This window comes from Carica papaya, chromosome 2, assembly GCF_054855325.1.
Source record: "Carica papaya isolate Zhongbai chromosome 2, ASM5485532v1, whole genome shotgun sequence".
NCBI lineage: Eukaryota > Viridiplantae > Streptophyta > Magnoliopsida > Brassicales > Caricaceae > Carica > Carica papaya.
Window position 1 is genome coordinate 28,082,704 of NC_142310.1, and position 14,995 is coordinate 28,097,698.

General features: G+C 33.9%; 1 protein-coding gene across 9 annotated transcripts; it reads right to left on the reverse strand.

The window, feature by feature from the left end:
* Nucleotides 1-315: 315 nt before the first annotated feature.
* Nucleotides 316-12,864, reverse strand: LOC110809924 (uncharacterized). Of its 9 annotated transcripts, none has more exons than XM_088213862.1 (14): nucleotides 12,663-12,864; nucleotides 10,668-12,186; nucleotides 10,367-10,444; nucleotides 9,430-9,673; nucleotides 7,532-7,780; nucleotides 5,996-6,196; nucleotides 5,516-5,722; nucleotides 3,580-3,977; nucleotides 3,265-3,468; nucleotides 3,046-3,138; nucleotides 2,845-2,952; nucleotides 2,370-2,726; nucleotides 2,204-2,290; nucleotides 316-624 (listed from the first exon to the last, which is right to left on the reverse strand). In XM_088213862.1, exons 2-14 carry the CDS (start codon nucleotides 12,114-12,116, stop codon nucleotides 589-591), a joined length of 3,711 nt encoding a protein of 1,236 aa, XP_088069988.1. In that variant the 5' UTR covers nucleotides 12,117-12,186; nucleotides 12,663-12,864; the 3' UTR covers nucleotides 316-588. The 9 variants fall into 9 exon arrangements, with proteins under 9 accessions (XP_088069988.1, XP_088069987.1, XP_088069984.1 ...); XM_088213861.1 differs by having other exon boundaries at nucleotides 10,668-12,203; XM_088213858.1 differs by having other exon boundaries at nucleotides 10,668-12,243.
* Between the last annotated feature and the right edge of the window lie 2,131 nt (nucleotides 12,865-14,995).

The following is a 14,995-nucleotide window of genomic DNA, read 5'->3' on the forward strand; positions in this document are numbered from 1 at the left end:
GTTATAAATTATATAATTGTTCAATAACGCATAACCATAAATTTTTAACAAATTAGTAGTAATGTGTTCGACTAATATTTGTTTATAATTCATATATATTTTTTTTATTTGGTAAGAATATAATTTATAAATTATCAATCATTTTAATACGAAAAAATAAAGTTTATCATTTGTCATTTTTAAGATGGAGAGGAAAGAATACTCCCAGCAGGTTCAGGAACTACTAAAATCAACCCATTTATTTTTTGCTGTTAAGACTAATACAAAATTTAGAAGTGGCGCATTAATAAGAAATTGAATGAGTACCAAACCTCATGCGACATAATATTTTCTAGCAAATTAAATTATAAACTATATATATATATATGTATATACATGCAGATAACAAATATAACATCCACCCAAAAAAAAAAAAAAAAAAAAGGAAGACAGAACATTTTTCCCCACAAGTAGATGTATCAAATAGGGCTCTAGAAAAACTTTAATTTGGACAAAACATTAATTATTAAACCGCTGTTTATATATATATATATATATATAACAATAGCCTCGGCTTAAAACCAACACTAGAAGATGGATTAAGCAGCGTCAGTCTTCTACATCTACATGGGCATGGGTGGTAGCCTGCAAACAAAATGAGAACTATATTAAAAGCATCCAACTTCTTGTTAAACCTACTAGGCCTGATTAATTCTTATTCAATTTCCAACACTCTTTTTTAGCTACTAAAATATTTTTTGATAAATAAAACAAAAAATAACTCATATATTTCATCCAACCTCAGTAGACACATAACTCCAAGAAATTCAAGTAGGAGAGAGTAATTGCTTTAAATATAAATGATATTCTAGCAATTAATCAAATATATACAAAATAAGAATTCAATAAAAATTAAACAAAACGGAACATAAATGTAAAACTAATATATTAACACTCTTTCTCTCTCTCTCTCTCTCTCTCTCTCTCTATTGGTGGCTTGGTCTGTATCAGAGACGAAACAACAGCTTATGTCAATTATTCTAGAATCTAACAATGGTGACTTGTGTACTACCAAGTTACCGTAATTCTCACTTTTTTAACCATTAGATCCAGTTATAAATAGTTTGGACACTGAAAGGTCGGTCCTTTAACTTAAATTTGAATCTATCTCTAAGCAGAGGGATGTGCGTCACTAAACTAAACCTTCGGCAATGAGAATGCACTAGAGAAACTTTTAGTCTTATTCTCTACGGTATGATCTTACCCAAATCCAAATCCTAATCCTAATCCTAATCCTAATCCTGGAAGTTCTTTTTTTGGTACAATTCATAACTTATGGTTTGGTACTTTGTTATTTTATATGAAAACATTAATTTCTTTAGACACTCATCTTATAACTTACTGCTCTTTTTTTACTAATTTGGATTTGTTGCCTTCAACTATTTACATCTATATTTTTAAGAGCTCAGACACTCATATAGACGCTCTCTAGAAAACTAATGATATTATGGAAGAACTACCAAAATGAAGTAAACTGAATTCACCAAAATAAAAAGAAAAAAAAGAAAAAGGAACTGCAAAATTTGAATTTGAATAAAGCCAAAATATAGTTTGTCCTATGCATTATGGCAACAGTTTTATACGCATAATGGAGAGGTTAGAACCACACTGGAAAACTCCAAGGACTGTCTTGCCACTACACCCAACGGCTCTGGGCACATTACAGCGACTTGGTAGTATCTATTATCATAAATTTCTCCATCTTAAGGACTGTGAGTTCTCTAAAACTAGTCAAACAAATAGGCCATAGTACTACAGTTCATGCTATGTTATAGTCAGACATGTGTTTCATGTTAGCTTGATAAAGATAACACCACATACGCCAATTAGAGGACTCTACGAAAATAACCTTTTAACAAAAGTCTAGTTACAAAAATAATCCTCCTATTTTTTGTTTATTCAAAATGACAATTTATGCTTCCATTTTGTACATCCTGTGTTAAAAAACTCACAATTAACCACAATCCAACTATGTAGCAATATTCTAGTCATTTGACATAATTATGTGATTGAGAGGCTTCTTAACACTAGTTAACATATTACTATCTAAAGGGATGTTTTTAATAAAATAAATAAGAGACTAAATTTTGTAAATATATTTAAGTTAATATGGTACTTCTGTGAAGCACTTAAAAGTAAAAAGAAAGACAAAAAAAATCCTCACCTCCTGGGATGCGACTGCATGACTTGATGAGGAAGAGTTTAGACGTTGGTGGCGTATATCTGCAGCAGCATTGGAGTCTGGAGGAACCTGATAGGGATCCAAAAAATCAAAAATTGCAGCTTAAGGGACAAATATAAGATCTCATCCATGCACAAGTAAACAGTACCTGTTTGGTCTCTAAATTTGCAGAAGTTGCTCCAACTTTCTCTAGTAAAATCTGCATGCTCGAATTAATCTTCGCAATCTGTGCTTCCATAGATGAATACTTCTGCTCCAAGGCCTCCATTTTGTCCAACATTTTGCTTACTTCCTGATTAGTTAACTTTTTTACCTCACAGGCCACCCTCACATGGTCACAACGTTTTGGTGTTGTGCCCCAAATATCAGCAGGAGTTGGGCCCAACCCATAGGTGCGCACATGGTTACGTTTTTCTTCTCCCATAACTTCAAAAAAGGTGTCTCTCTCATCGCTGTAACTTCCCTCAGTAGTCTTTCTTTGAGTTGTGTGTTCTTGTAGTTTTGCCTTAAACCAATCAAAGTGGTTTAAATTTATAAAATTTCATCACGCTCCAGTTAAATCAATAAATATACATATATTACCAGAGTAGAGTATATAGACAAAATCAGTAACTAGGGCATACAATTGCTTCTGCCGCTGTCTCATCCACAGGCTGCCCATCCTTGCGTGTATGAGTTAATATGTATAGCTCAGCCCTAGTCGGCTCCTTTCCATCAGGCCTCTTTGCACGCTACTTTCAGATAAGCACAATAACTTAATGCCTAATAGCACATCCAAATGACCTATATATGCATTTACCTTCCAAGAGAGAAAAGGAAGTTACCTCCTCTTCACGTATCCTCGCAAAGCTCTTTGTGCCCATGGCATGTACGCCTTTTTGCTTGTAACGGTTAGCCCTATTTTTAGCACTACGAATCTACAAATGCATTTACAAAGAGTGTTTCCAGTTTTTTCCATGTAAAATAAAGTAATAAATAATTAACTTGAAATCAATCATGTTGAAGATATGTTTTAAATACTTTGATCCTTTAAAGGCACATACCTTCTCTTTCTCAGAGCTCCAGTAACATACGAGGAATGGCCATTGATCCGGAACAACCCTTGGATTGATGTCCTTCAGTCGTTCCTCATCTGTCTTATTAGGATAATAATGACATGCCTTTAATTCTGCCTTCCAATCCCTCCACTTTGTTGCAACAGATTTCATGACCCAAGCTTTGCCAATTGGCTCAATTTCAAACTTGGACTTAGAACATATAGAAAGCAAGCAATCACATGACAGTTTCTGGAGGGAGAGTGCATAGAAGCAATGGAGAAAATAAGGTCATGTAGCAACAAAAGAATAATTTCCTAATACCTGGACATGTTGCCATATATCCTCCTTGATCGTATCTGGCAGGTGCCTCCAACTAATATAATTAAGGGGTGCTATGTGACCATTGCGCGCTATGTTGCCTAGAAAACTACTTAGCTTGGATGCCTCACGGCCAACGGGCTGCCCAATCTTATTGAAGGGGACAAGGATCCGCTCACCCTCCGGCAAATCCTTCAGAAAAAGGCACCGGGTGGGGCCTCTACCCCCCTTCTTTCTCTTTTGGGGTAGTTGTTTTGAACCATGTGGCCCATGGTTATCCTCTGCTACCTGCTCAAGCTGGGATTGCAAAGGATCCAAAGGTTGTTGGTTAGGACTCTGGGCTGCAGGTTCCAAAGAACTTCTCTGTAGACTTCGGCCAAGATTCAAGGCAGGGCCTGTAACTGAAAAATGTGAACGGCCTACTTATAACTGATAAGTAAATGGGAATCTAAAATAAACACCAAGATGATATAGAATAGCCCATACAAAATGATATAAAATATCTTAACAAATTTGATCCCATGTAATTTACCTTGAATATTATATTTGAGACATTGACCCCATGTAATTTACCTTTACAAGATATCAAACTGATACATAATAAAATGCCATCAGTTAAATTTGGCAGATTGTTTTTCCTAGAAGACATATTTGTCATTTCTCACAGATGTTTCCCAGTTACTATTTTTTCTCCATGAAACCAAACACAAATACTCCTATTTTGGGGTTCTTTGGCAAAGGAGTGACGACTGCAGAGGAGAACTAAGTGCATGCTCGTTGTGATGTCAAAAATAACTGATATACGATTCAAGAAAAAAATACATGTCGAAATTAAGTGTTTAGATTATAAAAATACAAGGGATCAATTGCTTTTATCAAAAAGTCAACAGCTAATCTGATACAAATTTACAAACACAGGTTGTTTTTGTATTATTACCCATTAGAAAACTTCTATAGCTTTTTTTTTAAGAGAAAGATTTATTAGAAAGTGTACTTCAAAAAAAAATTTATCAGAAAGTGGTAACCACCATTGAAAGGTACAGAAACAAGTTCCCCAACACATAACCACCAAAACCTAAAAGAGCAGAACAGAACACAGACTAAACAAACAGAGATACTAGAGACAGATACTCATACCACAAAGAAGGCAAATGCATAGCTCATTAGATACAACATAATGAATCCAGGCCCGCTCATAGCTCAAAGCTCATATGACCAAAACAACAAGTGGGTTTCCCCCATCACGCTAGAGCCAGTGCAAAAAAAGAGAGAAAAGCCCCCTGAAACAAGCTTTGGTAACAACATTCCAAAGACAAGGTGTTCTAATTACAAAGTTGCTGCTCTGTTGACAGATCTTAAGTGGTCTCATGAAGAGCATTCCCCTAAGTACATATCTAATGGTTGGTATGCACTACCGGCTCCCAGTAAAAGAGAAAAGCCCCTCATATTGATAAACATATTAGTCAATGTATAGAAACTTATAAAATTGGTTTGCTTAAAAAAACTTATACAATTGAAAATATAAAAAAGTGTCTAAAAAATTAGACTTGGGGATTGGCTACAAGAATCCTACTTTGCAAGTAAACTAAATAACAGTGTTGCACTTGAAATAGGTACCAAAAGGTCCATTTGAGGCAGGACTGCACTCAATGTTCAACCAGTCATAAACATATGGTTGTCCCATTAATTAATATAGAAAACTCAAGAAAATACCAGACATTCATGAAAAGTAACCTGGTTGAGACATGAAATATGATAAAATATGTGGGACCTATAATCTATCATCATCTACCTAGGATCCTTGTTTGCTACTTTGTTTTAAAGTCATAGATGTTATCACTTGAGAAACACATAGTATATTCATTCAATAGATTGCAATAGTTAATTAATGGTTTCATCAAAAACATGTCTAATGTGCAGAAACCTGCATCACTAATACCTGTATTGGCCTGTGGCATCTGGGACAAGGGCTGGCCAGCACTCGCTGGAGACTCCTGTTGCAGCGGTGGCTCTTGAGCCAGTATCTGGGTGCAGTTATAATGCATGGAGTCCTTTAGGCACCAAGGCACATATTTGCCACAGTTCATGGTGCAACCTTCTTTGCAACTTATGGCTAAATCTGGAGGATATGGCAATGTGCAAATGTCTATACAATTAGTTAAAAGCATGTATAAAATCAATTAATACATAATAAAGGAGATTTCCTCATGGCGCACTTGATGGGGAGACAGGTTATGCAGGTCCCCATAATGTGACTAGCAAACAAATGAGAAAAATTATCAAAAGAAACTAAAACAAATTGAACAGAAAAAATAGCAAATTGTTATTTTTAGCATATAATATACTCAAGGATAAATGTAAGCATAATTGCAATCCAAAAATAGTCTTCATGTGGGGATGAAGATTTAAACAAGACTACCTCTCCCAGTGTGTATCTGGCACAGATGTGGTTGGCTTGTGCTCTGTTGGGGCTGCTGCAAATGAAATGTTTGTCCATCGATACGGGGTTGCTGCAGTTGAGACTGGCTTGAACCATTAACAGTTGAGACCACCTGTCTAGAACACATCCGTCTTTTCTGCAGTATGGAGACATCAATTCTAGATCGAATGTGTGCTCGTCCTAACAACCCCATAGTTAATTGAATAACAAATAAAGAGGACTGGTTAAAATCCAAGAAATGAACTTTAACTTCATAGGAAACAGATTATCAAACACTAAGTTGATAACTTAGCAAGAATTCATAAAACTAATATTAAACAGTTTTATATGCATTCAATTTGCTGCACGTGATAGTAATTTTTCATTAGAGATGAAAAAAGTAGAATATGCATAATGCAGGTTAGATATGGAACTAGGGATGGCAGTCTTGCTCTGAACCCGTATATCCAGATCGTCTGAATCCGCCCAGATGCGTGTTTCTAAATAAATTTGTGGGTTCTTGGCCAGATGGGTTCAGGTTAGCGGGAAATTATTTATGGAGTTGGCAGGTTCGGACTTGACATGCCAAAACCCGTTCATACTCAACCCAAACTAACCCAGTCAAGGAGTGAAACCAATCAGATAGCTTTCCTTGAATACTTCTAGTTTGTTTCTGTTTTTCCTGTTTTGTCTTGGTTTTATGCTACTGTTAGTTTTCTTTATGTTCACTTCTTAACACATAGTCATTTATGTAATTTTTGGAAGTCCACTTAAAGGGCAGTTATTTCCGTAACTGATGATAAGAACTTTCAACTTTGGAAATGGATAAGCAGAATTTGTTCAACAAAGTTTCTTTCTATGCTCTAAGATCTTAGGGTTCTCTCTAATGAGGCCCTATTTTCTGTCACAATGGGGAAGAAAAGAATAAAAATAAATAAAAACTCTAATCCACTCTTAGATTACCCAGTGTCTAGACCCGTAACCCAGACTACCTAGGGTCCTAATGAAGGACCTTCAGAATTGGGATTTTGGGAGGCTGTTTATTCTAGGCTGACTCCATTCCCAAGCCTTTTTGCCTCAAGGATAAGTAACTATTTGAATGAGCGAGTGATGCTATGGCCTATAATCAGTACATTTCAGGAAGGGTTAATCTTTTTCGAGGAAGTTTATTTTTCTTTTGTGTTCTACTTTTTCGTTTTAGTCTTTGCATGTTTAGGTGGTTATTAATGTCCACTAGGTAGTTTATAGCTCTCATGTGGGTGGTTCTTGCAGCAGTGGGGTGGTTTTATTTGGCTGTGACATATGTATTTATGGAGTGTGGATTGAAAACTTTAACCTGAAAATTATTTATAAATGTTTGAGTTTCTTAATAAACTCAGAGGTCATTTGGTTATCTCTAATGAGCCATTTTTATATTCAAACTAGGTTCTAAAGACGGAAAGCCTTAGAGGTACGCTTCTAACTTTCCTCTAAATTTCCCTATTCTTAAACTCATAACAAAATTCCCAAATTAGGAGCCATAACAGCATAATTTACCTTTTGTATTACCTTCTACATCAACTTGCATGCAAGAGAGCTGTGGCTGGTTGGTGCTTGGTTGTGGTTGTTGCAACTGATAAGGCTGGTTATTTGATGGTGGCAGCTGGGAGAACTGTGGCTGAACGGTACTTGCCAAAGGTTGATGTGCCTGAAATTGCTGGTCACGGTTTGCTGTAGGTAACCGATGCCGCTGGCTTGAGGCTAGCTTATCCTGGCTCGTCAGGTTGAAGTTATGGTTCGTACTGCCTACAAACAATGAGTGCAGATGTCTTAGAAAATTTTAGAAAAAGGTCATCAGTGATTCCATAGTCAACTTCAAACCAAAATCTTTACAATCCATGAGCAATTGGAAATAAAAATCAACATAAATCCCCCTTTTTTCAAATAACCAATTAACATATAACCCAACTAACATATAACCCATTTGACGTAGAAGTAATGGTTGAACAACAATTTTTCTACAATCTAGAGAAATAAAAGAATACATAGAGGAGTACTGGAATGGATAGACAGAGAAAAGTGGGGTTAAAACAAAGACTTGAGGGGAAGAAAACAGGAATGTTAGGCAGATAAGAGAACAGAGACAGAAACAGAAATAGGCAGGAATGTTAAATTATATGACTACAAAATCATCAACTCCGAGATTTTTTGAACTAATCATAGAAAACTTTACATAGGCTCTAACCTCAACTCAAAAAGGATAATAAAACCGAAGTTTCCAAAGTTCTTTTTTTCTTTTCGAGAAAGTCCATAAAATTCTAAAAATAAACTCAAAAATCTCAAAAGTCCTATTTCCACAATATGTGAATAAAATCAAACCACAGAGTTCTAAACCCAGTTTCCTTCTAATTACTTGGGGTTGGGGACCCTATGCAACCCTGCTGTAAAAAAAACCCACTCTCCTTGTCTAGGCTTAGATAGTTCTGCATATCAATTAAATATTGCATCCAAGCATTTTATTTCAAACAATAAATGTTGGACCAAAGACATCATAATCTTTTAAAAATATGAAGCAAGGGGCAAAAAAGGAAAAACTATAATAAAATTTTCTGAAAGGTATGCCGTAGAACTCAATTTCAGAATGCTGACTACATGCCTGGAAACAGTATTGGATCTTCCAGACTTGTTAATGCCAGTAGAAGTTACCCTTCGGTCTTGTTTGCTTCAATTCTCATTTCATTCCTAGCTAAATTCTACTTTTAATTTTTATTAAAATCCTTGGAATACTACAATCAAGCAATTTAATAGCTTTAAAATAGCAAATTGTAATTTACAATTATAAACACCTTCAATAGCTTTAAAATTGAGCATTTTCAGCAATTAATTTCAAGATAGATTCTGCAAGGTGAAAATCCAATTTCACTTATAACTCTTAGTAGTTTCTATTTCTTCAACTCTTCATAAGACTTCAGAGAAAACCGAATAAAATATAGTTTAAATAATTTAAACTTAGGACAGAAAGCTAAATGAACTACAGCAATAAAGTGCGAGAAATAGAAAAGGAAGGGGGCAATGGTACTGAAGGAGACAAAAAGTATAAAAAATTCAATTACTGAACTAGCTACATGCATATCAATCAGGACCAACCTCAAAGTTTTGTTGTCTACTGCTGAAAAGCCAAAACTAAGTCTAAAAAGTAAACCAGTTGGGTTTTGTCAAGTTGTTTAATGCAGCCATGCTAATAGTTTTCAATCAAGCCACCAACAGTTAGAATCTTATTAACATGAACTCAAGAGGTTCATTATTCCTTTAAACAAAAAGGTGTTACTTGTTATATAGGAAAATTTCTTTAAAAGAAAAAGTACCAGACAAATTCATTAAATTTGGGGGGTGGGGGGTGAGCTACTATGACAAATTCATTGAAAAAAAGGACCAGACAAATTCATAAAAAGTACCAGAGATTTTCCTTCGTTGTTTGCAATTCAAGCCAGCAGCTGTCCAATACTTCATGAACTTCTTCCTCACCCGCTTCATCAGATGCAAAGTATAGTCACCCTCGTTGCTATACTTGCAGCAATTATTCCAAATATATTCTACATCATTAAATACATCCTCCGAGTTCATGTACTTAGTACCATTTTGGAGATTGCTGCGTATTGTCCCAAAGTCCATCGGGATATCTACTATGTCAAAGTAATCCTGCTTGCAGTTACCCACCCCACATGAGATAGAGGGGAGATTAGTTAATCTCATAATCAATCACAAAGAAATTTCACAAGAACTGGATAGTTCTGAATGCAAGAAATATTATATTATAAATAACAACGATAATCCCCAGGTGACTTTTTTTAGAAGTCACGTAAATATATTGTGTGAATTCAAGCAGCATACTGAAAATAAGTACCTCATTATTTATATAAAAAGAATCTTCTATTTCTGCCTCAGAATAGATAATATAGAAGAATGATATTATATACATGGTGTACACAGAATTGTGCAGAAAAAACTAAAATCCAAATGTCTAGAAACATGTGTGCCAAAATTCATCAAAGATGAAAAGGATGATGAACGAGAAACTAATTGACATTATTTCCTCTTGAATTATATTTGGTTATGAATAAAAGACAAGACTGCCTGGATAGCAGAGGTTTGTCAAATAACCTGACACCAAGAAGCAGGAAAACATTCAATAGTTTATCTTAGGCTAAAACAAATATTCTACAAGACCAGAGCCAAGGCAGATAGTGTATGGCAACGAGCACAAGGTGGTGAAGTATTAACAAATTCAGAAAATGAGTATTATTGCATGAGGATGCTATGTTGGATGAGATTGCCACACAAGAGAAGACGGGACTAGAATAAAAAAAATTTGGAAAAGCAATTCATACTTACAGGGATTCCCTGAGCAATAGGATCAACTGGAGCATTAAAAGGATAAGCCTCATCCATTTTCATAACCTTCTTAATCACCTACAGGACAAGGAAATTGAAGTTCTTTAGAAAAACAGATGGACCATGTAAAGAATCATTCAGTAAGAACCAACAGTTGTTCTACTAGTAACTTCAACGTACTTTGCCATCGTCTTTTCTCTTCAAAACTTTGAAACCCAGAAAAAAAAAAAGAAAAAAGAAATACTTTTATGAGATAACCAAAAAAAGCCAAGAATTAACTTTTAAAAAGCTTACAACATACCAAAAATGCAGTTTTTAGTTCTTTCTTATTGTACTGAGGATCATGATGAGATATCTTTGACTTCTTTATCTTCGTACTCAAAGAACTCAACCCCCTCAATGATTGACCTTTTACTTGTGTACTTTTCTTTAACAATTTCTCCTTTTTGCGTTTGGCTTTACGACGCCCTCTAATTGATTTCCTCAATTTTTTATCGATCCATGAATCATCAGAACTAGAACTACCCAAAACATCGTATGACTCATCACTTTTGCTTGAAGAAGAAGAAGACAATAATGGAGATAACCCACTATCTGATTCAGACTCAGATACATCATATTCATCATCACTAATACTAACTGCCATCTTCTTTCCCTCTTTGTTTCTGTTTTTACGGTATGTTCGCTCATTGATGAAGCTTTTTCGGTAAGTGGCCTCATTGTTCAGGGTTTCTCGATAAGGTTCCATATTGTTCAGGTTTCTTAAGTAAGGGCCCTCGTTGTTTACATTTCTTGAGTAAGGATCCTTACTGTTCAAGTTTCTCTGATGAGGCTCCATGTTGTTCAGGTTTCTTTGGTAGTGGTCCATATTGTTCTGGTTTCGTTGGTAAGGCTCCATACTCTTCCTGCTTCTTTGGTGAGGCTCCATATTGCTCCAGTTTATTTGATAAGACTCGACATCACTCTGGTTTCCTTGGTAAGGCTCCATATTGTTCAGGTTTCTTTGGTAAGGGTCCATATTGTTCTGGTTTCGTTGGTGAGGCTCCGTACTCTTCCTGCTTCTTTGGTGAGGCTCCATATTTTTCCAGTTTCTTTGATGAGGCTCGACATCATTCTGGTTTCCCTGGTAAGGCTCCATATTGTTCAGGTTTCTTTTGTGAGGCTCCATGTTGTTCAGGTTTCTTTGGTAAGGGTCCATATTGTTCTGGTTTCGTTGGTGAGGTTCCATACTCTTCCTGCTTCTTTGGTGAGGTTCCATACTGTTCCAGTTTCTTTGATAAGGCTCGACATCACTCTGGTTTCCTTGGTAAGGCTCCATATTGTTCAGGTTTCTTTTGTGAGGCTCCACATTGTTCTTATTTGTTTGGTTATTCTCCATATTGTTTGGGTTTCTTTGGCGAGGTTCCATATCATTCTGGTTCTGAGAGAAAGTTTTCAGACTGTTCTGGCTTTTTTGTGAAGATTCCAAATTGTTCTGTTTTTCTTGATGAGGTTCCATATCATTCTGGTTCTGAGAGAAAGTTTTCAGACTGTTCTGGCTTTTTTGTGAAGATTCCAAGTTGTTCTGTTTTTCTTGGTGAGGTTCCATATTATTCTGGTTTTCCTGGAGAGGTTCCTCAATACCTTGGACTTCATGGAAAGCTTCTTCATTGTTCTGGTTAACAAAATCCAAGAACGCCTCCTCGTTTTGGTCCACTTCAGCAGCCTTTTTGACAAGCTTCTTCTTCCTGGGAACACGCTTCCTCTTCATTTTCCTTACCAATGAAGGTTTAATGGCAAAGAAGGCTGCTTCGAATAATCAGTATCCTTAATCCCCAGTCCTACGTCAGCAATAATACTACAGTAGAATCAGCTGCATCCTCCAACAGCAAATACAACTGCGAAATAATGTAAGAGATAAACATCTCTTTTAATCAACAGCAAAAATTTTTCAACAAGCAATATATAATCGAACCAAAACACCTCTCTTTTTTTTTTTTTCCTGGTAAATCATCATAAAGTACAGTGCCTTAAACATTTCTGTCCAACGAAAATATCAACACAACCAGATATATAATGAAAAACATAAAACATAGTGCAACTAATTTTCTGAACTTAAAAGAAATGTAAACCCTAAGAAGACAACCATGGATTAAAATTTCACTTTAAAACGAGCAATCTCGCTGCAAAGCCAACCCTAAAAAGACAACCAAAACAGAAAAAGAAAAAAAAAAAAAAACAGTGAGCTAATAGAGAGCGAAATACCTTTTGGCCTGTATTCAAGTGACTGTAAGAGTAAGAAAGGAGAGAGAATTACGCGGTTGAATTTGAGGATATTTTGAGCTTTGGAAAGAGGGAAAATGATGCAAATCGAGCTACTGAAGTGAAATCGGAAGCCTCTGGGAGTGATTCTCCATCGCCGACGAGAAAAACCTTGGCGTGACTATAAATAAAAGTTGGTGAAGAATCTGCAATTTCAGCGGCAGTTTCAGATTTAAAGGGAGTGTGCCTGTCTTTTAGCTTTACTGCCTATGCTGGCTTAATTGATTTTTTTTTTTTATTTAATTGCTAATTTTGTTAATCATAATACTCAAAATTAAATTCATTGTACCATAATTCCTTACCATATAATTACTATTCATGTTATTATTGTACATTTTTTTTTTTTTCATAGTTTAATTTAATATAATATTTTTATTGCGACGACGAATTTCTCAAAACTAATAGTGACAGTTGTAAATTTAGCGAAAATAATTATATAAGTTATATTTACTGTATGTTATTTTAAAAAATAATAATAAATTTATGTATGCCTTGATAATCAAAATATGTAAATTATCAAAATTATTCTAGGTTAGTATTTGCGTATTAAATAACTAATAAATATATTTTACCAATTAAAAGGATTCCTTTATCATCCAAATTAATAAATATATATAAGATAATATCTACTTTTGACAAAAACTTAATAAGTTTTTTTTTTTTTTTTTTTTTTCCATAAACAGCAAGATTTGAATTAATGGAGATTGGATTTTCTTTAAATGTGTTTGTATTACATACAGAGTATGTAGCTTGAATCTAAAACTTTTGTTCCATTTAATTTAATACATGTTTTTAGGATTGCATTAATTTGTCATATTTAGATTCTAATAAAATATTAAAATTTTACCCAAATTTGATTTATTAAATTAATTAAGTATTAAATCAAAAATTTAAAATTTAATGCATTAAATCTGTGAGATATGCAAAGCTAATAATTGTATGAGATTTAGTTCTTATTATGCACATATCTTATAGGATTTTCTACAAGAATTTAATGATATCACATCAATACATGCTTCTAATTATATTAAGTTGAATTTTTCACATGTAGAAGTATGTGAAATATGATGCTCAAATTAAATTATATTAAATATGCGATATGCAGGCTATATACTTTTTAACATTTAAGATACAAATTATTAGAGATGACAATAGAAAGTTTTGGTGCGAATTTTGTCAAAATTGAACATGACCCGTTGCTATATAAACCCAAATATATATAATGGGTTAAATGGTTATTTTTATTTCGTAATATATATGTATATATATATATATATATGTAGCCAATCTATACATATATATATATATTTGATAAGGTTCGGACGAATTTTAAAATGTTTAATCCAAAGTCGTCTTGATCTCAATCATCATTTTTCATCAACTTATATTGCTACAACGAAAACCTAATTTTTAGATTGAAGTGAGTTGATAAATATAAATAATTGTTTAACAAAAGCATAAATCTTCACAAACCTAAATCAATACAATAACTATATGTTTGAATATTTGTTAGGTTATTTATAAAATCCAAATGCAAAATATATATATATATATATATATATATATATTTGTAAAGGCTCAAAATGTAGGTAATAAAATAATATTGAAATTTATTAATTTGCAAAAGTAGTTTGAGATTTAGAGTTATATTTCTTACACAGTTTAATTGAAATACTCAATAAAACTAGAAGAATGTCCTTAAAGAATATAAAAGAAATAAAAGTGTAATTTGAAAAGCTTATAGGATCAACCTCCGCTCCGTAACTGGAAAAACGGGAGGCAATCTTTTAACTAGTTTTCTTATTGTTCAATATTTGGATTTTAGTCGTCCTTATTTAAAATTGTTAATAATAAAGGTGATGTGAGCATGGGCATGTACCAGAAAGAGAATGCACAATCCAAAAAAAGATGAGGAAAAAGGCCAAAAAGGAGATCTTATGACTGACCCTAAATTTTTATATGTCTCCGTATTAATTTGGCCACAATCTCTTTTAATTAAAAAGGAAGACTAAATCTATCTTACTTAGTAAATTAGTCTGTAATCTTTAATTTTTAATTTATTTCCTATGTAATTGCAAATTAAATTAAAATTTTTTATTTTCTTTGTTATTTACTTGGCTTAGCCTATAAATAGGCCACCAAGTCTTTATTGTAAGACATTTATAAATTATTTCAATAATATTAAGAATATTTCTTTTTACGAGAGGTTCTTCTACTATTTTGTGAGTAAAGACTGGATCTCCTTATCAACATACGACCTTGTAGTGTTTTTTCATTATATTTTTTTCATTTCTAGTTACCTTAATTCCCATCATTATTTATAATGGG